The sequence below is a fragment of the Neomonachus schauinslandi genome, chromosome 11, assembly GCF_002201575.2.
Source record: "Neomonachus schauinslandi chromosome 11, ASM220157v2, whole genome shotgun sequence".
Taxonomy (NCBI): Eukaryota; Metazoa; Chordata; class Mammalia; order Carnivora; family Phocidae; genus Neomonachus; species Neomonachus schauinslandi.
Window position 1 is genome coordinate 46001212 of NC_058413.1, and position 26388 is coordinate 46027599.

At 46.1% G+C, this 26388-nt stretch overlaps 1 protein-coding gene and 1 pseudogene across 2 annotated transcripts in view; one reads left to right on the forward strand and one right to left on the reverse strand.

Annotated features, from left to right (window-relative positions):
- Nucleotides 1–1658: 1658 nt before the first annotated feature.
- LOC123326369 lies at nucleotides 1659–1742 on the reverse strand (annotated as a pseudogene).
- An 8993-nt stretch (nucleotides 1743–10735) lies between these two features.
- Nucleotides 10736–26388, forward strand: part of IRAG1 (inositol 1,4,5-triphosphate receptor associated 1) — an 80678-nt gene continuing 65025 nt past the window's right edge. For both annotated transcript variants that reach the window (XM_044919326.1, XM_021685770.2), the window contains exon 1: nucleotides 10736–10933. In XM_044919326.1, coding sequence (XP_044775261.1) covers nucleotides 10736–10933 — 198 coding nt within the window. The remainder of the gene's footprint in view (nucleotides 10934–26388) is intronic.

The window sequence follows — 26388 nt, forward strand, 5'->3', positions numbered from 1 at the left end:
GAGAGTGTGCCAAGCTGAGAGCTTGTATCCGCTCTTTAGAATGTGGCTGCTTCCTTCCTGCAGTCAGTTGTCCCTTCTCGCTGCTTTTAAGGGCTGGCAAAGCAGAAAACCAAGCCTGTAAAGTGCCTGGGAAGGAGTATACCTAGGTTGTAAGTGAAGGCCTGTGTGGCATGAAGCAAAGTGACTTTTGTCAATCGATATTCTCTTTCTCAGAGGCGAGTAAAAGGACATTTCCTAAGTATATACTATGTGCTGGATACATGCCTTATTTTATTTAAATCTCCTAACAACCCTTTGAGAGATGTATCTTAGCTCCATCTTCCAAATGACAGCCTGATCCCAGAGAACATTCATTGCTTTGTCAAGGGTCACGGAGCTGTGAGGGCCAGAGCTATTCTGGAACCTGGTCTATTGCATTCCCAAACCCCTGCTGTTTTCACCGTCCGTATCTCATGCTTGCTACCAAATCTTGCGCTGGGTTTGCTTTGATGACATTGCCAGAGCCATGGCCACTGGACTGGTGAGATGCTTCTGTGTGGAGCAGGGCTTGGCCTCCCACATAATTTTTCATGACCTCAGAACTGAATACTAACTGTGCTCATTAGATGGCACCACTACTCCCTGGCCTACCACACTCTGTCTTCCATAAGAAGGGGCAGGACAGTCCAACTTTTTTTTTTTTTTTAAGATTTTATTTATTTATTTGACACAGAGAGAGACATAGCGAGAGAGGGAACACAAGCAGGGGGACTGGGAGAGGGAGAAGCAGGCTTCCCGTGGAGCAGGGAGCCCGATGCGGGGCTCGATCCCAGGACCCTGGGATCATGATCTGAGCTGAAGGCAGACGCTTAACGACTGAGCCACCCAGGCGCCTGACAGTCCAACTTATATGTTAGAGAAACTTTTCTGGCATCTTGTAGAGAGTGGTTGGAAAGGGCCAGACCAGAGGGAAAGAGAAAAAAGGAGGTTTTTGCAGTGATACAGGTCACCCAGATCCATGGCAGGGATGGTGGCCAGGGGAAGGAGGGAAGCAATCAAAGACATGTCTGAACTAGGACTGACAGGGCTCAGAGTCTAACTGATTGTGGGGGCGATGGAGAGAGAGGAGTCATGATGACTTCTGGGTTTTTAGTCTGAGTAGCATTCACTAGGGTACAGGAGGAGTGGGCTTGGGAGAAGGCAGAGCTGGGGAGGGGAAGAAGTGATGGATCTTGTTTGGGACATGGTACACCTAAGCAGCATTGTGCAAAGGTAACTGGCAATCAAATCTTTGTAATTCTGCTACCGTGGGGTGGTATTAAAGTCATCTGCATTCCTTCTGCACCCTGGCAGGGGTGAGGAGCCGAGCCCAGGACGGAGAGGCTCAGTGGTGAGCTGGTAAATGTTTAACAGCTGGCTCTCTTGGACAAAAAGCCTTGATATGGAGCATTTGCAGATTTGCTGATTTCTGTTGCACCATGACCAATTTCAGCTACTAACTCCACATCACTGAACGTGAAGTTGGAAAGAGATGCACAGTAGCACATCATTATATAGTGTTTTCCCCCCACAGATACAATAGAACTAAATCATCTCAAGAGTATAGATAACAATAAGATGTAGCAAAATAATTAGGATGTGATTATTGTGGGTGTTTATTTCCTTTGTTTTTAGTGTAATTTAATTGTAACTTAATTCTTAATTAGCAATAATCATGCCTTGGATAAACCTCATTGGCTACAATACTTCCACTGCACAAAGCTGTAATTCAATTTTTAATGATGTCTGTGTTTAACAACCAGCTCACAAAATTCTTGACAATTAGCACACCACTGGAGAAGCTCCAAGAAAGTACAAGTTGGAAGAGCTATAAATCCACCTCCTTGTCAGACAGGTTGTGGGACTCCCCAAGGTCACACATCTGGGAGGGCAGAGTCAGGCCCAGGACCTAGGAGGCTCTTGGTCCTCCATGCTTTCTGTTGGCCCCTCAGTGCCCTGGTCAGCCACACAGACCTGGGGAAAACCGTGTGGTCCTTGACTCCAGGACGATGATTCATGTCACCCTGGAGTGAGTGACTCAGGGAAGAGGCTGCTGGGCGGCCTGGAACAAAGAGAACTGGACAAGATTTATTTCTGCTAGGAGCTAAATGGGAGGCTCAGATACTTTTCTGCTGTTTCCAGTGCCTTTGAACTGCCTCTGATTGAGCAATTGCACATATTTCCAAGAAGAGAAAATTTTTTCAAGTGGACTTATTTTTATAAAAGAATTGCTGAAGTGAACAAGCTGGGGAGGAAACTGGGGAGATGTTTTGGCTGACTTCCTGTCATGGCTGGGGGGTGGGATGGGCTGGAGTGAGGTCTGGCCCTGGCTTGACCATTTTTCAGGGTACCTAGAACCTGATCCCAGAAATTTCAGGGTTTCACCAACCCTCTTCCTCCAAAATGGTACCCAAGGTCCAAGGAGCTTCCCGAGTGCCAGGGAATCGGGGTGAAGGAGGGTGCACTGGTGCCTGATATCATCTGTCCTGGCCCACTTGACAAGATGTCCACCATGCTTTCTGTGAGTCATTGGTCAGTAGGTGACCTCTGAATCAGCCTTCTCAAGGCACCTTCAGGTCTGGCAACTCTGCTGCTGGCTACACAGAAATGATTGTGCCATGTGCCCCCTGCCTTCTCCCCGCCCCCCCCCCCCCCCCGCCGGGATGAGGAGTCTTGTGAGGCTGTCTGAAGGCCTTGTCTATGAGGTCATTCCAAACAAACATTTCCTCTCTTTGGGGTCTTTTCCTCAGGGTTCTGTCTGGGAAACGGGACCCAAGACCTCTCTGCTCTTAGAGTTCGGGACTTGCTCCCATCTCTCCAGGGAAGCAGGGCACGGGCTCTTTTCTAGTGCCTCACCACAGTCCACACTCTCATTGCTTCTGTGTGGCCTCTCCTGTCTGCCCCTTGCCCCATAATCTTGTACTAGTCCCAGGGTTTGGGGAAGACTTAACCCTACTTAGGATGCTTTTCCCAAATCTCTTTTATGTACTCTGAGCCCTCTCCATTTCCCTAAGGGAGAGCCCTTCGCTACAAACGAGGCAGAGACAGACTCCCTTTTCTCTACCCGCTGCTGCTATACCCTTCTCTGAGGCAATGAGCACAGAATGGCCTCCATGTTTGTGTGAGGGGAAAGGCAACGGGGGGAAAGGAGGTATGAGGGGAAGGGAGGGGTCAGTTACCATTTTCTCTATCTCAGGTGTCCCCTACTCCAGCTCCCTGCTGAGCACAGTGGGTGCTGACTCTTGCACTCTTCTTATTGGGGCTGACTCAGCCTCTCCTCCTGGATATTTCTGCTAGGAGCTAAATGGGAGGTTCAGATACTTTTCTGCTGTTTGGTCTGAGTGAACCCCCGGTTCACTCCCGGGGCTGGAATGGGCCTGAATCAGGGGGATGAAGGCACCCCCAGCCAACAGAACCTACAAGAAATCCTCAGGCCTGGAGAGCATGGCTAGAGAGTGCAGACCCCAGGAGGTGTTGGGAAGTGCTACCAGCCTCCCTGAAGCACTGCCAGATTACAGCCCCTGTGGCCCCAGCCCCTGGACCAGAGGGATTGTGTTGAGGGCAAGAAGTCATTGGGAAGTCCCATCCAGCCCCTCATCTTCCCCTCTCTGTTGCTTCTTTCTTTTGCCCTTCTATATTCCACCCTTGCTCCCCTGAGACTGACCACAGCACAGATCTAGGGCTGACCACAGTGTAGACCTGGGATGACCACAGAACAGATTTGAGATGACCACAGCACAGATCAATGGCTAACCACAATGCAGACCTGGGACTGACCACAGCATAGACCTGGGATGACCACAGTACTGTACCCTCTCTCTCTAACCCCACTGTCTGCCACCACTGGCTGCCCCACAGCAGAGTAAATGTCAGAGCGCATAGTCCCTGATGGGTTTAATTCCAATCATGTCTGATGGCCTTTTATCTACTTGTTTATACAGAGAAGTCCTGGCCAGGCCAGGAATATATCTCCTTTACCTACAAGAGACAAAGCTGGAACTCTGCTATTCAGGATGAACAGTGGACTGTCTGGGCCTGGTTGGATTTTTATGCCATGGCTCAGAGAACTCAGCTGCCCTATTCAGAGAGTGAGAAGGGAAATCGTTGAGTATATACTATATGCCAGCATCTTACATGTATTCCCTAAGTTAATCCTTACAACAACCCTAAAAGGGTCTCCATTTTACAGATGAAGAAACAAAGGCCAGGGGAGACTAACCCAGCAGGGAAGAGGCACAAGAGAATTAGAACCCAATCTTCCAAGTTCCAGAGTCCTCTTGCAGCATCCCAAGGTTAGGAAGCAGGATGGTGTTCTCCCGAGTTGAGCCCTGCTCAGGCTTGCTTGTGGGATCTAGGACCCAGTTCTGCAGTTGGTCAGGCCCAGGGACCCACAGAAGTGCCTCTCAGCACTTTGACCTGATCTCTGATGCCCCAGATTTTCCAAGTGTGTCCAGGACTGCCCTGGGGTGAGATCAGGGACCAGGGAGCACCCTCTCTCTCCCATGAGAGTGACCACAAGGAGGAGGAAGATTGGGAGTCACTGCCAAAGGATGCCTGCTTTCACAGCATGGACACATTTGTTTATCATATACCAAAAGCAAGCCCTTCAAAATTAGAGGCAGAAAGCTGATGTCTGTAGCAGAGCCTGGGGAATAGGGGTTCTGGGACTTTCTCTGACGGCCCCTCACTCACAAGTATGGCTTTGATTAAGTCTTTGTCCCTGTCTGGGCCTGTAAGATGGGAGCAGGAGGCAGGACTGGCTGATCTCCAGTGGCCCTCCCTGTCCTCCTCTGAATTTGCAGAGGGACTGAGAGAGATGTGTGTGCAGTCACCCCAAACAATTCCCTTCATCAAATTCTTCATCTAGAGATAGACCAGTGGTATTAATAGCAACCTAATCTCTTTCAAATTCTTTGTGTTGCTAAAATGAAAGCAAAAATTCAAAGCTGGAAGAACAAAAAACCTCCCTTCTGAGAATTCTGAGTCACTCCAGAAAGGTCAGTGGAGTCTGGGTTAACCCGTTTTTTTTCCCAGGAGGGCCTCTGGCTCTTCCCCGGACACCCAAAGATTAACAAAGAAAATGTGAGAGCCACTCAGCTCATAGACTGTGCTCCTGGGACACTGTGGTTCAGAGAGGGGTTTGGTTTCCTCTGGGCTAGTTGCAAGGTTTTGGGAGAGGCTTCCTTGGGGCCATTATAAAGGCCACTGCTTGCCAAGACCACCACCCGTGAGCCAACGGGCTTGACCAGCTGGGGACTGGGGAGTGAGACAGACCTCATGGGTTTTGTGACTTTGGGTAAGTCTTCAGGGCTCTGTTTCTTCATTGTAAAATGGGACTAATAATGTTAATTATAATAGTACTTAAGAGGTTTCTGTAAAGGCCCTTGCTAAATAATGAGCCCTGATGATGCTTGCAGGGACACGGGCAACCCCTACAGGAAGCCAGCACCCCTCCCACTGGCTGAGGGGTTCAGGTTTGAGGTGTTCTGCCAGCTGTGGATGGGCATGCCTATGTTTGAATGGCCACTCCATCAGAGCAGTCTTCTCCTGTCCTCTTGCCCTCTCCCCACAGTCCATGGGGCCCTACAGTGGCTTTTCCAGGGGGCAGAGCCTGTGCAGCTGATCTAAATAAGTGTGGGACTCTCTGGGGTGAAAGTTTCAATGGCAAACTAATGGATAGTTGTATGAATGGAGGAGTCAGAAGGCATGTGGGTGAATGGATAGCCTGACAGACAGATGGATGGGTGAATGGGTGGATTTGTCACCCTACAGTGGGGATCCTGCAACCTCAAACTGTGGGCACACACTTTTGCCCTCATAAGACCCCTGTCTGACAAGCTGCTGCTTGCTCTGCCCTGTGCCCCCCACCACCCATGGCCCCACTGGGAATGCACATTCCAGTTCTCTGTGGGGCAGGTTCCTATGTTGGGTTCTACTGCACTTTAGTGGAACTCCAGGTGAAGGAGGCAGAGGAGAGGAGGGGGGAGATGATGGGTTTGGGGTCAGACTAGCCTGCATTATAATCCTTGGCCTGGCGCTTATTAGCTGTGGGATCTCAAGCAAGTTACTGAACCTCTCTGATCCTAAGTTCCTTAATATGTAAAATGGAAATAATAAAACCCATCTCACAGGGGTTAAGAAAGATAGCACTTGAAATGCACCTGGCATGGTATGTGACACTCAGCAGGCAAACTAGAAATATCTAATGAATGAGAGAATGAAGAAAAGTATACTAGTTTGCTTTCTTTTATGAGCATGGCCAGGGGCAGATGAAATATTTAAATATGGATTAGAGACTTTTGGCCTTGTCAGTTACACAAATGATTGGAAAGTTATCCCAGCAGAGGCTTAAGTAATTTGCACCAGATACAAAGGTTACTGGATCTAGTTAAGTTGTTTCCTTCCTTTGCACCTCAGTTATCCTTCCCGTAAAATGGGCCAAACTATATAGTTAAGCACTGGCTGAGGACAGAATGAGTAGAATCCAAAGAGCTGACTGGCTCTTGACAATGACCCATCTAACCCTTTACTGACCAGGCTAAAGAGGTAGTTAGAAGGGCCCCGAAAATGGGTTAAAGAAGGAGCGGCTCAGAGACCAAACATTACCAAATATTTTTTCCTTTTATGGGTCGGTGCTCTAGATCACCACTTCCTGCAGATTATATTCCTAACTTTGTTGTGATGGATGCAAGGTCCATGTGCCCACAAGCGCCAGCAGAACCCAGATGTCACGCTGGGGGAAGGACTCTGCTGTTACCTTGCTATTTTAAGCAGGGAGTTTATATAATGGATGGGAGAGCAAGCAAATGGGGCAGGAGCAGCGTGGGAATGGCCTGGGCAGGCAGGGCTGCTGAGGCTCCCCCTGAGGAGCTCAGGGTTCTGTCTTGTCAAGTGTGGGACCACAGCCAGCCTCCACTCTGCTTTGTCCTGCAGCAGCTGACATCTCCTAGTGCTTGTCTCACTTAATTTGTTTGTTTTGCTTTGCTTTCTTTTTTTCTTTTATTATCTTATGTTAGTCACCATACATTACATCATTAGTTTTTGATGTAGTGTTCCATGATTCATTATTTGCATATAACACCCAGTGCTCATTACACGACATGCCCTCCTTAATGCTTGGTGATAGGTATTTGCTTTGCTTTCTGACCGAGGGACTGACTGAAGAGCAGGAGGTGGAGGAAAGAAAGTGGAGGGTCAGAAAATGACATGTTTTATGTGACTTTGGGATACCATGATCCCGGAATCCTATGAGATGGGACCATTACATTTGTGGTTTGTTGTGACTAGGAAGAGTCCAGGATTTCAGCAACTCCTAGGGTTAAAAATGGCCCCTGGAGTGGGTTAGGAATCCTGTGACCATTGCCCCAGCCTTTGCTGGAACTCTCCCAGGAAGGGGGAGTTCGTTACCTTAAAGAGTAGCCTGTTTCATCTCAAATAGTCCCAACCACTAGAAAGGATTCCCTTGCCTTGATCTGACCTTTTATTCATTGGTCATGCACTTATCCTTTGGGGACAATTGAATTAGAGGAATGACTTTGAAATATTTGAGAAGTGATTTTATTTTTCCCTGCACCATCTCTTCCAGGCTGAAGATCTTTAGTTCTTTAAAAACAAATTCTTGCTTCCTGCATATTGCTTCCCCTTTTTGGAACATGCCCCAATTTGTCTGAATCCTTCTTACCACTCAGAGTGCAATACACTTTGTGTAGATTAAGGTGGAAAGGAAAGTAGAACTGTTACCTCCCATGTTTTGGGAACCATATTACTATTAAGACAGGCTGGACCTGCACATACATCCATCATCACTTAAGAGGTTTCAAGGGAAGTGCACTAACTTTCCCAGTAGAATTGGGGTTTGTGGGTACTCTTTTGCTACTGTCAACCCCTGTGACCATATACTTTGTCCAGCACCACTGATGTCACTGCTGTTAAAATCCAAGTAAAGGTGATAGAAGTTAATCACAGTGTCAACCTTTGGGTCAATTTGATGCTCATTTTATTCATACAGTGACTAGTTGGGATGAGAGACCTAGTATGCCTTGGCCCTATAACTCTCATTCCCAAGAGACAGGTTAAATCTGTCCAGTAGGGCTTCTCCCTTCTTGTCTCACTGTTCCCTCTAGCTATTCTGTTCAGAGAAATTCCACTCAGCATTTCAGTATTCATGGCTCAGCTCAAACACCATTTCTAACATGGATCTAGTCTAAAACTATATCTCACCTGTCCCAATTTCCATAGTTGGGGATCCTTTTCTGAGATTCTGTCACTTTTCACTTTCGAAGTCTTAACAGTTGTACTGATTTCATACTGCCTCCCACCACTGGACTCTGTGCTCCTTGAGGGCCAAGACCACATCTTCATCATCTTTAAGTCACCAGCACCTAGCACGTGTAAAGTGAGTGTGGTGAATTAATGAATGATTCAGTTCATGAATTTCCTACTTGAGATAAGACTTCTTGAGTTGACCAACAGAGGTCACCCCAATTGTTTGAGAGCTGAATGGGGCTACCTTTCCACTGCAGAGATTGACAAAAGTCAAGATGGTGGTCGCATTGGCCAACCCCATGGCTAAAGTTCTCCAGTTCTTTAAATATAAATTAACAAGCATTTTTTGATGAATCTTCTAGTTACCGATGATGAATCAGACCCCTTGCCTTCCTCGGGGAGCTCAGTCAAAGGTGTGTGTGTTGGGTGGGGGCATCTGTCAGAGTTGTGGCTGATGTCAGATCTAAGCCTGCCCACAGCCCTCTGGCTCCAGGCCCTCAGGCCTTTCCTGTGGGACCAGAAGAATATCTAGTATCATGGGAGGTGGTGGTGCTTTCTGGCTTTCTCCTACAGCCTCCTGCAGTCAGCACCTTACATAGGACCTAGGACACAGTAGGTATTCAGTAAATGACAGTGTTCGTTGTTTTTCCTGTGTGTGTCCCAGTAGCCCCCTGGCTGTGGCTGAGGGCAGGGTCTGCATCTGGTGGTTTTCATCTGCTGACTAGCAGAGCAGCAACTTCAGGGAATCTCTGAAGTTATAGGATCAGGCTGGTTCTCCCACCCCATTAGGGGAAGGGGACCTGGAGGAGTTTAGTGGGCAAAGAGGCTAGGTAGAGGCCTTTGGACTCTGGCCGAGCTTCCTGGGCTGCAGACCTCCATGCAGGTGGCCTCTGTGAGCACCTACTCTGTGCTTGGTGCTCTATATCATTTCATCCTTAGAACATTCCTGCATGGGAGGCATTCTTATCTCTGTTCCCCTGACAAGGGAAGTGAGGCTCAGAGGTAAAGCCAACGTTCAAGGCCACATAGCCAGTGAATGGCAGAGTGGGGACTCAAATCCAAGTATAAGGCTCCAAGACCTGTGTTCTTTCTACCTTGCTATCCTGCCTCTCCAGATTGAAACCTCACTTTTCTAAGAGGACACAGAGAAGCCAGGCCCATTGGTTCAGGTCTGTTGGAGAGATCATGGTCCTAGGCCTCTTGATTGGTGAGAAACATGAAAGAATAGTTACTAAGTAACAATAGTTAGTAGTTACAAGTTAATATAAGTACTTACAAATTAGTAGTTATAAGTAAACCCAACCCAAATTGACTTAAATACTAAGAAATTTAATTGTTTGTATAACTGGCTAGTCCAGAAAGAATTCAGGCTTCAGGTGAACTTTGATCAGGGATCCACCTTCTTTTTTTCTGCAGGTGTCTTGGCTCTACTCCCCCCCCCGCCCTTTTTGTGTGTCAGTTTTATCCTCAGTCTGGACTTCCACAGAAACAAAATGGCATCAGTAACATTAGGTTTTACATCTGCATATTCTACCACCCAGAGCAAGATAAAGCACCTGGGTCCCAGAACACTATAGTGTGCTCATTGGTTTACACTGGACCTATTTTCTATCCCTGAGCCAATCACTGTGGTGAGATAAATGAGATTATGATAACTGGGTCAATCCCAGCTGGGCCTCAAGGCTGCTACACCATGAGACAGGATAAGCCTGGCTTCTGGGGAAGCAATGAAAGTTGCTCAGGGTGGCACTGCAGAAGGTACACAAGATCCACCTTGGCTGAGCCTCCAGAATCACAGGCCCAGTAAGGGCTGTCCTCAAGTGAGAGAGCCCCATACTGAGGGTCAGAAAAGCTTTTGAAGGACATGAGGTCAGCCATGGGGTAGAAAGTCAAGAAACATCCTCCTCTTCCTCAATCCAGGCAAGGTAGGCTATGTGGTAGAGTGAAAAGAGCCCTGGCCTCAAAATCAGGAAGATCTGGATTCAAATGCTTGATTCTTCGTATGATTTTGGCAAATGGCTACCACCCTCAGAAGCCATTCTCTCTTCTATAAAATGTGAATATTAATGCCTGCATCAGAGGTCATCATGAGGATTAAATTAGGTGATGTTGGAAATGCTCTTAGGATAGTGCCTGGCATGTAGTAGGCGCTTAATAAATGATACACAAGTACAAATCTGATCCCAATGGAGTGTCCTCCATTAGCTATGGCTTTGAGGAGTTTGAAGCACTTTTCTCCCTTCTGGGATAGCTGTGTTTACTGTAAGGACCAAATTAGATGGAAAATCTCTAAGGTCATCTCTGACTTTGTAAACAGAGCAAATGAACAGGAGGAAATGCAATTCCAAATACCCTCTCCTAGCCTAGTCCAACCTCTGGTGTTGATACAAACTCAAGCAGGCTTTTTCTGCGGCTCATGGCTCCTGGAAATGGAACCCAGCCTGGGTCAGGGATGGGAGTGGATTTGACTTGTCCTTTTGGCGTCTCCTCAGCCTGCGGAGCCCAGGCCTCTTGGAGCATCTTTGGGGCTGACGCCGCGGAGGTTCCGGGCACACGCGGCCACTCCCGCCAGGAGGCTGCCATGCCCCACATTCCCGAGGATGAGGAGCCCCCTGGAGAGCCACAGGCAGCCCAGAGCCCCACCGGCCAAGTAAGTGCCCCCTCCTTGCCTGCAGTTAGTCTGGCCGGGGCCAAGCCAAGTGCCCTGGGCTGGTGCCACATCACTCAGCCTGGCTAGAGGGTTTGCTGACAGCCTGTGCAGGCTGCAGTGGGCACCGGGGGAAGGTGTGTGGCTGCCACACTGAGGAATAACTACCCAGGGTCCATCTGAATTGGCCAAGGCCCCCCATATATCCTGAGAGCGGAACCTCCTATGCTGTGTCTGACTGAGGTCTCCTGGAAGGTCCAACCACCGTAACCCTGTAGGCACCCTCCTAGAATGGAGAAAGACTTGGAGGAGAACTGTCAGCACAGAGGGCCTCGTCATGTCAGGGTTGTGGTCACCAGCAAAAGGCCGTTTAAACTGAGTCCACTTAAAGTGAAGATCAAAATTTTATAGTAAATAGTGGAAAAGATTTTCAGTAAAATTGTATTATAAAAAAGAAATGATGAAAAGAAATTAATTTGAAGGGTCTCATTGAGATTGTATTGTCAAATGAAATTATGAAAACAAATTATTTTAGCTAGACATATAACAAAAAATTGATTATATGCTACTTTTTTAGAGGGAACAAAGAATTAATTGTGTTGATTTTGGCATTGGTATATTTATTCTTTATACCGACATGATGATCTGTTCATATGAACCACATCCCTCACATTTTACTTTACAGCACCTCTGTTAAGAGATTGTGTGTTTAATATTTAAGGGCTTCATTCATTTTCCCAAGGACCTCTATGGATCCTTCAATACGCAAATCATTTTCTTTTTTGGCCAATACAAATTATCTTTGTAATTTTTTCTTTGTTAGCTGCCGAGCTCCACCTGCTCTTCACTGGTCCAAGACCGTGCATGTGAAGTTTTCCAACACTGTTTTCTTTGATTTCATGAACTTTGCACTTGGTTTGCACTTGTACCACCCCATTATATCTGACAGATGTCTGAACTGACCTCAGCCCAAAGGGACAGACTCTTGTTAAGTGAGGGAAGAATGTATGAGTGAGCATTAATTTGGTAAGCAGGCAGACTCTCAGTGAACATTTTCATGTTAGGATGACATTTGTTTTCTTGCACATCATAACTGTGGGAACTCAGATAGTAAATACTTAGAAAAGAGTGGCTTCTTGTATCTCCCTATCGCAAACTCCTGGGACTGAGATGTTGCAGAACTTGGCACACTTGGGGAGCCCTTGAATTTCTAAGTGGGAGTGAGCCAAACCCCTATGCATTTGGCCACAGGCAGCCAGCTCAGTGTTTTATTGAACCTCTCTTCCAGGAATGTCATGAGCCTGGTGGGTGCTGCTTATCAGTTGCTCTTTATGGCTCTAGATTGCTCCTCTGCTCTTCTATGGGTGATGTCTGGTCTTCCCCAAACTGGGTGCTCTGCTGCTGCCCCCTTTCTACTGCTGCTCCTAACCAAGTGTGGACAATTCCCTTAAAACACTGGTAATAGTGGGTTATAAGTTTTAGCCAACAAAAAATTTGTTAAATTTGTTAATCCACTGAAGGTTTGAAGATTAAAGAAGAGAATGACAGCATAAAGCAAAACATCCACATCTGGATTCAAATGTGACTGCTCCCTCTCCTCAGTCATGACTTTCCCAAGTTCTGTCCCCTTAGCATCCTTACTCCCTAGCCCTGGGTTCCTTCTTACCACAGCCCTTCCTGACCCCTTCCACCTCACTAATAATAATAGTGTGCTTAAACCAGATTCTGATGCAAAATCTGGCTCCTGAATCCTAGTTAGTTCCCCCAAACAGCTGTCATGCCATACTCCTCAAGAATACAAGTGTTCCTAAAAAAAATAAAAATAAAAGATTGGCAATGCTGCAACTCTACCGTTAGTGAAGAGATCCTTTTACACTGAGTTTAGTTTACCTTTAGTTCATCATCTTACCTCTCTAAATAAAAGAACCTTTAAGCCTTCTCAGGAGAAGGGTTCAGGAGACTAAGACAAGATAGCACAAAAGCCTGCTGGCCCTTCTTATCATCACGACTTCAAACCACACCTAGGTATAGCTCCATTGGGTCAGAGGTGAGCGTGAGTTTCCAGGCACAGCCAAGCCAGGGGAGGGAATCCATAAGCTAACCACAGACTTGAGGGTCAGAGAGCCCTAGCTGAACAGCAGAGCTCCAGATTCCAGCTTTCCACAAGCTCACTCTCCTTATGACCTTGAACCAGAACCAGACTTCTGTAACATGAGGGGGTGGGCCCCCATGGCCTCTGAAGGTCCCTCAAATGCCATGATTCTATCTCTGTGCTTGTGGGAAGTCAAGACAATAAAGGGAATGCTTGTGGTACCAATAGCTTCTGTGTTGCTGGAGCCCAGTAGGAGAAGGACCCATGAGGACTTCAGGTGAGCTGATGCACATAAGGGAGTACCATTAGCACAGGATTTAAGAAGGTGGACTCTGGAATCAGACCAAGCTGGGCTCCTCCACATCCTGGTCAAAAGACCTCCTGTGAGCCTGTTAACTTTTCTGTGCCTCTGTTTCCTCATCTCTTCCTCAGGGCAAGTGTTAGTGGCTGCCTCCTCGACTCTGGTTGGCCCAGGCCTCTAGTACCTTTTTTGGCTTGAGGGACCATGGGGCTGGGGCAGGTTAGACCCTAGACTGAAGGCGACATCAGATTCAGTATCCTTTTATTCTCTGCCCTTACTGACAGGCACTAGGCCTCCCTGAGTTTTCCAGAAGCCCACGGGCATTGTCAGTGAAGAGCACCTCCCTCTTTGCACCCATCAGACAACCTACATTGGGCTTCTCAGGCAGCCACAGCCTCAGGGGAGGGTCAGGCCTTGTGAACAGGGCTGGAGCCTCCAGGGACTGGAGCCCAAGTCCCTGGGAGCAGCGGAAACCAGGCAGCCAGGAAAGCAGGATTGGTTAGGAGGATTTGGCTGAAATTCCCAGTACCGTGTGAACTCCCTCTCTGTGAGGCAGGCAAAGAACCAGAGCATCCTTTTGAGTTTACAGCTCCCCCGGGTCCAGTCCTACTTCTAGTTCCTCAAGCCCCAGCCCCCATTTCCCATTGCTAACATGAACACGAGCTGAGACCTTCTCACACAAAAACACAAAAGCTGTAGACCTAGATCCTGTTTTCCTTTCTGCATGCATGCGTGTGCACCCCCCCCCCCACACACACCCTTGAGGTCCCTAATCAGAAGCTGTAATCAAGACCCACAAAGAAATAAAGCTTCCAGACAATGCACTCTGTGAAGTTGTGTCCTGAGTGTGTTTTCTGGGTTGGCCCTAGAACAGGGAGGGGCTCAAAGGAATGAGCTTGTAGCCAAGAGGTCTGGCAGGAATAAAAACTATCAGGACACAAGCCTGGGACCTTAAGGGACCACAGAATGACAGACCATCAGAGTTAAGAGCTAGAAGGGATACTAGATCTCATCTAAGACCCTTCCCTCCCAGGCAGGCAAAGTTCTGCATAATGTGAGCCCCCAAAGAGTTATCTGGAAGCTTGTTAAACCCGGATTCCTCCACCAACCCAGGCCTATTGAATCAATCTTCTGGGGTGGGTCTTGGGAGTTTATAGGAGTAGCTCCATACAGGGGAACTGCCCACCTCACAAGGAAGTCTGTGCTGTGGTTGGCCAGCTCGGCTTGCTGGTCAACCTGGAACTGCCTCCCTGTGACTCCCCCTCAGTTCTGCCCTCTACAACTGCCTATAGTGGGGTGAAAACCTACAGATGCAGGAAAGCAGTTTACACATCTTCCCAGAGTCTCCTTTCCTCTGTTCCTCCAGGCTTTGCTCCCAAATCTCTCCTCTGGGCACATACCCACCTATCTCCCCATAATCATGGGGCACCAGACCTGGCCCTGGGCCCCAGAGGCAGCAAGACCAGGACATCAACTGTTTCCTGGCCTGTGATCAGCAGCCATATCAGAAAGCTGACTCATTGGAACAGCATGGCTTCCTCAGAAGTGCTTTGCAAACCTGAGTGTGCAAAGAGGTTCAGGTCAACTCTAACAGCTGGCTCTAGTTTCCACCCAGACAATCCCCATCCTCTTTCAGGGGTTTCTGGAAGCTCCCAGGTGTAGGTCAATGTGAACTCATAAGCAGACCTCCATCTTTCACATCATCTGTTCCAGTAGCCCCCCTTCCACCACCCCCTGACTAACTCCCACCCCCATCTCCATTGTCCACAACACTTCATCATAATGCCAGGCATTATTCTACTGTATGAATTTATTTAACTTTCAATCAACCTTATGAGGTAAGTATCATTATCCCCATTCCATAGCTGAGGAAGCTGAGGCACAGAGAAGTTAAGCAGCTTCCTCCAAGATCATATAGCTCATAAGCAGCAGGCCCAGGATTTGAACCCAGGCAGCTTGGCCCCAGAGCCCAAACTCTTAGTCTCTACCCTGCACTAAGTACTCTTTGCCTCGGGGGCCCTCTCTGAGAACCCTTGGTGCCTGAGCCAGGGGTACACTGTCCTGTGCTTCCAAAGTCCTTGTCTGAGATGGCCACCCTGGGCCCCTACAAACACACTGCCATGCACACTCCAAAGCACCGCAGGGTCTTACTTCTGCTTGCCATCCTCTCAGATGCCTAAGCCCATGGGGCCAGAAAATACAGCTCCGTGTCACACATCCTGCTGAGACACTGCACTGCCTATGCCTTTTTCATTCTTTTTCAGCCATCAGCCCAACTCGATGCATACTGACTCCTAGAAACATAGATCACCATGCAGTTCCTGGTTCAGGCTACACACGAGTTACTGTCTCTGTACATCTCCCTATGTGCCTACTTTGTACTGCACTTTCTGATCATCTAAACAACTTGATGCCTAACCGTGTTATACAGCACCATCTTGTTGACTTAAGATTACCGCAGCACTCAACAAACCAGTGGCATCCCTGCTCCCACCCCTTTCCCCACCTCCAATTTTCAATTAACTGAAAATCAGGTTGGAATGTGGAGAATCAGCCCTCTATGTGTGGCCCTAACAGCAAGGGATCCGCTGTGGAGCTCCTAGAACCTCTGACCACAAAGCTGCTGGGCCTCCTCTTTTGGCTCAGAATTAGAGATCACCATAGCTGCGGCCATGACAAATCTGGAATTCTCTCCTTATTTGTGTCAATGTAGTGAGAGACCCATCCTGGCTTACCAACATCAGTCCGTGGGCCAGACCCAGAGCTGAGCCTGCTCAGCCGTCCGTTTAGAAGAGAAAAATACCAAGCAGGCTTCCCCAAGCAGCAGGGAGTTCTGGAAGGGACAGGAAATGCTTCCATTTCATAGAGACGCAAGGTATAGGTAGTGTGGCAGTGTGGAAAGAGCTGGGCTTTACATACCTGAGTGGGACCTGGGGTGAGTTACTCATTTTGCCTGTTTCCTCATCTGCAAGCCAAGCCTGATAGTAACAGCTGCTAACAACAGTGAACTTTTAAGGAAACTTTCCTATGTTCCAGACACTGGGCTAGGTTTGTTGAACACTTTATCTCATTTAATTTTCAGAAAATCTCTCTGGGATAGGTACTATTGTTACCCCATTTAGGGATGAAGACTTGAAGCACAGAAAAGTAAAGTAATGTGTATTAGCTAATACAGCTAAGTCACTGAGCCTAGAGTCAAGCCCCAGGCATCTTGACTTTAATTACCAGAATCATATATATAAAGTGCCAAGCAAGGTTCTCATCTGATAATAGGTCTCAGTCCCTAATACAGCACAAAACAGTTTTTAAAAAGTTTTTACAGGGGCACCTGGCTGGCTCAGTCATTAAGCATCTGCCTTCGGCTCAGGTCATGATCCCAGGGTCCTGGGATTGAGCCCCACATCGGGCTCTCTGCTCCACGGGAAGCCTGCTTCTCCCTCTCCCACTTCCCCTGCTTGTGCTCCCTCTCTCACTATGTCTCTCTCTGTCAAATAAATAAATAAAATCTTAAAAAAAAAAAGTTTTTACATATGTTACTGCAATTGATGCCCTAACCCCACTGTGAGGACAGCAATCATCATCCCCAGGGAAGTGGAAGTTCAGAGCAGTTAGGTATCATATTCAGATGCAGGGAAAGAAGCTAAACATTGGGCTCCTACCATGTTCTAAGCTAAACTCTTTATATTCATTATCTCAGATAACCTTCTTCTTTTTTTTTTTTTTTACACAAATCATAAGCGTATAATTTGGTGAATTATCACAAAGGGAACACATCCATGTAATTACCATCAACAACAAAAAGAACATTATTAGCGCTAGAATCCTCCTGTTTTCAGTCTTTCCTCCCCTAAAGCAAATGCTAAGACAAAGATATGGGCACCCATGCTTTAAGAAGCACAGTGAATATCAGATAACCTTCTTAATGCCCTATAAGTTAGCTATGACCATACCTAGTTTATAGATTAGGAAACTATGGCTTGGGAGGTTAAGTCAGTTGTCCAAAAGACATAACATGGAAGCTGCAAGATCTGGATTCTACTGCCTCATGGCTGTAAGCTGAGGAAACAGGGCTAGAATCATTATTATTTTTTTTTCTTTCTAGGCCAGAAACTACCCCACTATACCACAACAGAGTTTGAGCATACAGGAAAGGGATAACTATTCACTTACACATGATAGGAACCCAATAAATATGGAATTGAGTTGAACTTACTCAATACAGTTGACCCATGAACAATGTGGGAGTTAGGGACACCAACCCCGCTGCACAGTTGAAAATCCATGTGTAACTTTTGACTCTTGAAAAACTTAACTACTAATAGACTACTGTTGACTGGAAGACTTTCTGATAACATAAAGTCATGAACACATATTTTGTGTGTTATATGTATTATACACTGTATTCTTATAATAAAGTTAGGTAGAGAAAAGGTTATTAAGAAAATCATAAGGAAGAGAGAATACTTTTACAGTACCATACTATTAAAAAAACCCACAAATAAGTTCTAACCCATGTTGTTCAAGAGTTAATTGTAAATATTTACTGAATTCATTCAACAAATGTTTATTAAGCACTAAGGCCCCACTCTCAAGAGAGTTCACCACCCCATGGATTTACAGTCTAATGACAACTTCTTTCTGATCTAATTTGCTTTGTGTTCCGCTTGTGTTCTCTTCTCTGATCAGGAATTGGGGGATCCTTGGTCTTGCTATCCCCAGGAATACCTAGAGCTTAACAACATGCTTTACCATGTAAAGTAGATTGCCAGCTTTTCTCTTCATTTTATCCTCCCTTGCCTGATCAGGCCCCATCTTCACTGGCCAGCAGACTGGGGTTCTGTCTACATCTCCTCAGAGACCCCTTGGGAAATGTGTGAGAAAAAGGTTTGGGACTCAAAGAATCAGTGGTCTGTAAGGAATGGATGAAGACAAAATAGAGAGTGCACGTAAAGCCCTGGGAACCTGGTGACAGCTGTGTGGAGTGGGGACATGCCCCACCTCACCCGATGAGAACCCTCATGCCAGGCTTCCTATGTAACAGGTGCTGCTCTAAGCACTTTACATGCAGTAACCTCACAACAACTCTAGGAAGTAGGTATGATTATCACAACAACAACTCTAGGAAGTTCATTTTACAGATGAGAAAGCTGAGGTAAGTAAGTACACTCTAACCACTAGAAACTGGCCAGTACCTTGAATGTCCAATTGAGGGTTTTGAATTCATCCTCTCTGAGCTCATTTCCATTTATCATTACCTTTTGCAAGAACAGCCTCAATTACAATCTTCAGTGAAATATCTTCAAATGAATTATCAGTAAAACGTTAGGATCTAATGTTTGAGATATTAGAGCCATCTATTGGGCACCTGCCATGTGGTCTCATTCCCTCAAGGCAGATATTATTATCTTTACTTTATAGAGGAAGAAACTGAATTTCTACAAGGGTAAGTAATTGCCAAAGCCACATAACTGTGCTATGGTTGAGTAGAGATTCAAACCCGAGTTTCCTGCTAGTGTTTCTGTTAGCTTTGCCTCCTTTCTTAGCTCCACCCAGCAGTAAAGCCAGTGTCCTAGACACCAAAGGCCCTAGGCATGGGGGGCAGTTGCTTGATGTCCCATCCGTTATGGAGAAGAGGCTTAGAAAGGGCCATGAGGACAGTTCCACCGGATGGCTTCTAGTGGTTCTGGTGACAGAGTAAGAACTTTGAGATTGTAGCTGTGGAAGTGCTGAAGAAAAAGCAGAAAGTGTTTTGGAAATGTTGATTGTTACAGAAGGTCAGAAATGTATGTTAAAATTATTTGTCTTTAGTTCCTATAATGAGCAAAGGAGTAGCTTACCATTTTTTGTTTCTCTGATTCTCCGTCTCCTGTCTCCTGTCTTATGCTACACATAAGCAACTTAGGTCAGGGGCTGTGTCTTTTATGTGTGTATCTCCAGTTCTCAACGTAGGCTACAACTAGAGTATGTGGTGGGAGCTCAAGGAAGGATGGATGAATGTGACAGATGGGCAGATAGATGGATGGATGGATGGATGGATGTGTGATAGGTTGGGTGGATAATAACTGGGTGGATAGATGGATATATGATAGGCTGGGTGGATAGGTCAAGTGGATAACTGGCTGGATGATTAAATGCCTGGATTGGAGAGAGGAAGAAATGAAGGAACAGGAGGAAAAGTAGGGAGGAGGAGAGGATAGAAGATGATGATGAATGAATGGCTGGCTGGGTGATACACTCTCCACTGAGTAGGACTAATAGACATTGCATGTATCCACACTCCTAGTGTCTGTTGGCATGAGAGTGAAAACAGTAATGAAGAAGGCAGGATAATCCAGTGGTTGTTGATCCCTGGCTTCTAGGTATACAGGTAAGAGGGTTCATCAGAGGCAAGGCAGGCCTTGGGTGCACAGGGTGATCCATAGGGTGGGCACTGGGGAGCTTAGGGGAGCCAGAAACTAGTCCTCAGTGCTTGATAGGGAAGAGCCCCATGTCCAGCAGACTTCAGCAGAGGCATTTCTGCTCTCTCCCATGCTCTTAGGACTTGCTGGAATAATCATTTTCTCGAGAGTCCCCAGAATCCTTTTATCCTATCACAAGAGCACCAACTTCTCTTTGTGGCCAGGGACCCTCTCTCAGAGGCAGTCCCTGTTTGCCCTCCAGGCTATGAGAGAGGCAGGCTATGAGAGAGGGACCTGGGGATACAGCCACCACAAGGCCCAGCCTCTACCACCACCCTCACCATCATCATCATCATCACTATTATTGCTTTATCTTGTCTAATCCTTAAACAAGCCTGGAAAATGGGAATTATTAGCTCCACATAATGTTTAAGAATATGAAACTCAGAAAAGTTAAGTACCCAAGGTCATCCAGGTGTGATTCTGACTAGTGTTCCCCAACTTCATTACCCCACACTGGCTTCTAGTAGGATCCTTCTGTCCCAGGCTATTTGCCAGGGCCCAAGTGCAGGAGCTAAACTCCTCAGTCCTGCCAGGGCTGGAGCTGTTGCTTAGAGCTTCCTAGTCCAGGCTTAGTCATGTGACATTGGGGAAAGGAAGATAATATTCCCGTCTATGACACTGGCCTATATTTATCCCTGCACCCAGGCAGTTAGGAAACTGTTGCACATTCCTGGGAATTTATGAGTGAAATAAACATTTAAATGTTTCTATAAGGTTTATTTAAGGAGAACAAAATGTGACCTGCTGGCTTATTATAGGGTGAACTTGTGGGGAAACAGCCCAGGCTCCTAGTGCTTGGCTGACTCCAGGGAAGGGAAATGGACCCCTGGGGTGGCTGGGCCCATGGGAAGCTAAGGGGATGCCCCTGCTATCTCTCTTCCAGCTGTATGTTCAAACTTGTGCTGGCTGGAGGGCTTCCTAGAAGAGGTTTGTGAGGGAGAGAGCAGCTTGGAAGAATAACAAAGGAGTGTCAGAGTGTCCTGCACATACCAGGTACCAGGGGAGGTGAGACCAAAGACCAGGGGAAACAACTGTAAGAGCAGCATGGTGGAGTGGGAAGGCCAACAGGCTTGATGTGTTGTCCTTCTTTCCCACTGTTTACCAGCTGTACAGCCCTGGACAAGTCTGTTTTTTCATTGGTAAAGTGGGGATTGAAGGGGAAAAAAGGGGGAGAGAAAAGAAATGTATCCATCGCCTATTCCATGCTCAGGGACTTCACTTTCCTCTTCACGATTTGATGACATCAGGAGGCATTATCATCCCCAATTTGTAGATGGGTATCCTGAGGTTCATTCGTAGAATTGCTGGAGAGGATGAAGCGAGGAACCACACCAGAAGTGTCTGGGACGGGGCCCCACACATAGTAGGTCTAAGAAAGTGTCACTGCCCTCTACCCACATTTGTTCCTTTGCTTCTTGTGTCTGTAACCCACAAAGGGCAGCTCTACTTGATCTGAGGGGCAGATGGTAAGAGAGGAAGTGGAGCCAGGTGAAGGTGGCCTTGGAGGTGGGCATCTCTGAGAGTCAATGATTACAAGACCATTCTGGGAGTCATTGATTACAAGACCAGTAGAGCTTGTGTGGTCAGATGCCCAGGGGAGATGCTCTGTGGCTTCATGACCAGAAGGGCAAGGCCTTCCTAATTTAACTCTAGATGGTTGATCAGACTCAAAACTAAGAACAACAATCTCCTCAAAACCAAACTCTGAAGTAATTAATTCAGCCCCAAAGGTAACAGTAACAGAATATAACATCTGACACATAATGAGCATTTACTAAGTGCCAGGTGCTCTTCTATGAGCTTTCCATCTGGAGCTGTAGATTTAGCAAATGAAAACACAGTTATGTCCATGCAATATTTGGGACACACACAACACTAAAAAAATTATTTGTTGTTTATTTGAAGTCCAAACATAACTGGACATCCTGTATTTTAACTGGCAATCTTATTTCTATATCAATCCTTTTAATTATTTTAACTACCCTGTGAGATAGTTTTTTTACAGATGAGGTAACCAAGGCACAGAGAGGTGAGGTAACTTGCCCAAGGTCACACAGCTAGTAAGTGAGAAGCTGTGTCATGCATGAATTACCGTGGCTCCCAAGCCCAAGGCCCTTGAAGTCCTGAAGCCAGTAACTTCACTGGCAGACTCTGTGTTTGGACACCCTGCACTGCAAGCTTCCTTGAGGCCCTGTCTTCTGTTTGGCAGCTCAGGGTGGGAGCAGGGAAGAGTATTTACACTCATCACACACACTAAAATCTGGCAGAATTCACTCCAGGGGGCCCCTGGAATCTCCCACACTCTCCTGGGTTCTGGTCTCCCTAGTGCCTGCTGAACTGAAACAGCCTGCAGAAGACTGAATGTTCCCCACAAAAACAGTTTTGCCCAGAGCTTGTTCAACCATTCTGTGTACCGGTTAGGGAAAGAACACTTTGATTTTATTACTGTATATTTTGCACACATCGGAAAGAGAGAGTGAGGAGCATTCCGGGACATTCCATCAGGGGATTAGAGGATTTTTCCCTGATTGCTTTATGCTTCCTGGTTTTTAACAGCTTTGAATTATGTGTGTTTGTGGTTACATGCTTGGCACTTGCCACCCATGGCTTGTTTCTGCCTTTTTGTGTGAGCAGCTCTGCCCTTCTCTGAGTAAGGGTGCCTACAGCCCCATACATGATAGCCACCTCAGGAGAGCTTTTCCTGAAAGTGGCCTTTAGCCAGGAGGCAGAGGAAACTTCCACCAGAAAGCAGTTCCTCCAGTGTGTTGCAGACCATTTATGTCACAGTCAACACTAAGGGCACCAGGCCCTGGGTGCTACCTGGGGTGGGGGCGGGAGGGGTGGGGTTTACTTTCCTCACTCCCCATCCCACTGTGCTAACTGGGAAGCATTTCAGAGGCCTGCCTAGTTCACTTTTCTCTTCCCAGGCCCTAGCATAGACCATAGCACATAATAAGCATTCGGTGAGTTTGCTGGATGAATGAAGAGAATAAAGCGTAATAATGTGTGAACGTGTACACAATGACCTCTCTTAGACTCTAAGACTTTTGAAAACTGTGTCAATCATAAAAAGAAAGGTTAGACAATCTGTACAATAAGTAAATTGATGGAGCTGGAAGAGTAAATTAAAGAGGGAAGGAGAGGAAGAGAAGCTTCTGGTGGGGAGGGTAAGCAAGTGAAAAGTCAAAGGGCAGAGGTGAGGGAGGATCGGAGTTAAGCATTCCATGTCCTTTGAGAGGTGAGAGTGAAGAATGGAGTTCTTTTTGTATTGCTTTTTTTGTCTGCTGAATAATTCTTTAAAGAAATCTTTCTCAGAGCCTAGACCACATGGATCACAGTTCATTAGGTTTCAAGTCAAACAGTTTAACTTCAGAGTCAAACCATGGATGGTTAGGAAAGGCATGCATTCCTCTTTATCTCCTAGGGATGTTTATATTTATCAAATTATCTCCTCATTTTTATAGCCTCCTGTTTTTATATCTTAGATTTTATTGCTCGTTACTTCAAATTGCTTTGGGAAACAGGTAGTGTGTCAAGAAAATTAAATAAATAAATGAATTGTATTCTACTTACTCAGCTGCCTGAATATATGAAACTCTTGGAGGTATATATTATAATCCCATCAGCACTACCACAAATTTTCTTTCAGAATGCAACATGAAGAAAGTGATGTTTGGTTCTCCTGCCCCTTTTATGTAGACCTACCCCATCTGCATTAATGCCTGCTGGGAATTCATAAAAGCCCACCCTAAGGGATGGCAGAAACCATATGATATAATGAGCATGAAAATGATATGTTAGTCAAAGTGCATTTCTTCTTGTTCACTTGAGGATTCACAGAAATTCTCTAAATATGAAAAACATGAATAAGGTAATTTCTAGAGCTCAAACTGTCATGGTCAAAATAAACCCCACCCAGGGAAGGAACTTCAAACATACTGTAAGCACAGTCAGGGTCTCAAATGGAATCCCCATGGTAGCAGTCACCAATGAGGCTGTATGGAAAGAAACCTCATCAAGATGATGTGGGAGTTATGCAAGATGAATAAGTCCTAGAGATCTATTGTACAGCTTAGTGCCTAGAGTTAACAATACTGTATTGTACACCTAAAAGTTTGTTAAGGGGGTAGATCTTATAAGTGTTCTTATCACAACAACAGCAACAATAATAATAGTAGTAAATAAATAAGAAGGTAGGAAGAAACTTTGGGAAGTGATGGATAGGTTTATGGCATAAATTATGATGAGGGTTTCACAAGTGTATACTTAGCTCTAAACTTATCAAGTTGTATACATGAAATATGTATAGCTTTTCATATGTCAATCATACCTTAATAAAGTGGTTTTAAAAAAAGGTGTCACAAGTGGAAGAGGCTTTAAGCATAAACCTCTTGTGCTCCAGAAAACCACGACGGGTTAAGAATCATGTAGCGCAGGGGCAGTAACTTGGATGCTTCAGGGCCAGGCAGGGAGCGCAACTGATTGAAGCAAGCCAACAGAAGCAGACCAAGGTTCACTTTGCAGAAATGTAGACCCAAGATTGCTTGGTCAGGAAATCCAGAACTTTATGGGAATTCTTCCAATTATAAAATGTTGGCAACTAATATAAAACCTTATAAACACTACTCACAGGGAATGGTCCTCCAGCTCTCTGATTTGTACCTCAGAGAATTTGTAGCTCAGGGAATAGGCTAATTCCCTAACTGAGAGCCAAGAAACCACATAACAAGAAACGCTTGTAGTGACATGAAGAGAAGCCTCTGGAAAAACTTCAGCCCTTCTTTCTGCTCACTGGAGAATCCACACAATAGAAAACCTCCCCATTCCTCCCTCTTTACCAGTTTTCCCAGTAAAGAGGCACCTGCCCCTGGCCCTGCCTGCCCAGCTTCAGCCCATGACCTGCCATTTTGACACCCTGATTCCCCTTTTGACCTCAGCAGCTCTTCTGGATACTGTTCCACTGTGTCATCAAGCCCCACATCATGACCCAAGATCCTCCTGCTTCCCTCCTGGCCCCTTGGAAGGCCCCAGCCTCTCTGCTGCTTGCTGGCCTCCTACGAGGGGACAAAAGGTGGGGAGAACTGAGTAGAGCCATTGTTCATTTTAATGATAATTGTGATTAATGGGTATTTGTAGATCATATGAGACTTATCAAAGTGCATACACATTCATCATTTTATTTTTTTCACACAAACTTCTGAGACAAAGCAGGCCTTTGACAATTTTATAGTTATGAGACTAAGAGACAGGGTAACAAAAGGACAAAGCAAGTGACCATAAAGAGTGACCATCACTAGTCCATCAAGTTTATACTATCCATCAAAGGAGCTGTTGCTTTTTTGGGAAACTTCCTGAGCATCTCTTACAAGAGGAGTCCTTGACAGAAAGATGGATATCTGTGTTCTTGGAGGGACTGGAGCTCGGTAATTATGAGGATAGATTGGCCAGTCCTGGTTCCAGCCATAAGCATCATGCTGACTCCCTGTCACTCTACGTTGGCCAGCTGTGGGTGTCCAAATGGAGAGTAACACAGCTCCAATTTATTGGAAGCTTCTCAAAATTCCTAGGAAGATGATGGATGCTGTAATAACTGGACATTTTCCATCATCTCAACCAATGTGCAGTATGATGATCCACGAATGGATCTCCTGTCAAAATTTCTATGTTCTCTCTTTGGGTGGTCAAATTATTCCCAAACCTGACCTTCAGTGTTCCCCATCTCCAAAATCACAAAGATCAAACTCACTGGGGTAACACCCAATGTCCGTCAGACGCTGGCTCAACCGTTTATGCTACTTCCATTATTTGCCTCTAAATTAGCTTCCTGGACCCAAGTCCAACATGTGTGTGTTTGTATGTGTTGTAGGATTCCCCTACCAACAAGCAATTATTTGACACAAGGAGGGTGTCCAAGAACTCAACTCAATTCTGACACTATCTACCTGGAGATAGAATCAGATCCACAGGTGAAGGATTCTGTCCTACTGCTCCCACTTCAGACACCAATCACAAGTCCAGGTTGTCACCTGTGCTTCTGATGGACTGGCTAGAAATCAGAGGGTCCCATGATCTCCTCCTCAGGTGTGATAATTTCCTAGAGTGACTCACAGAACTCAGGAAAACCCATTTATTCACTAGATTAATGATTTATTACAAAGGATTTTATTTTTTATTTTTATTTTTATTTTTTTTTAAAGATTTTATTTATTTATTCATGAGAGACAGAGAGAGAGAGAGGCAGAGGCAGAGGGAGAAGCAGGCTCCCCGCAGAGCAGGGAGCCCGATGCGGGACTCGATCCCAGGACCCTGGGATCATGACCTGAGCCAAAGGCAGACGCTTAACCAACTGAGCCACCCAGGCGTCCCAATTACAAAGGATTTTAAAGGATACAAATCAACAGTCAGATGAAGAGATACATAGGGTGAGGTCCTGAATAAAGGAGCTTCTGTCCTTGTGGAGCTTGGGATGTGGCACAGTGGCATGTGGAAGTGTGTTGGTTCCCCAACATGGAAGCTCTCTGAACCCCCTCCTTTTGGGTTTTTATAGAGGTGTCATTATGTAGGCATGATTAATTAACTCATTGGTCATTGGTGATTGAGTCAA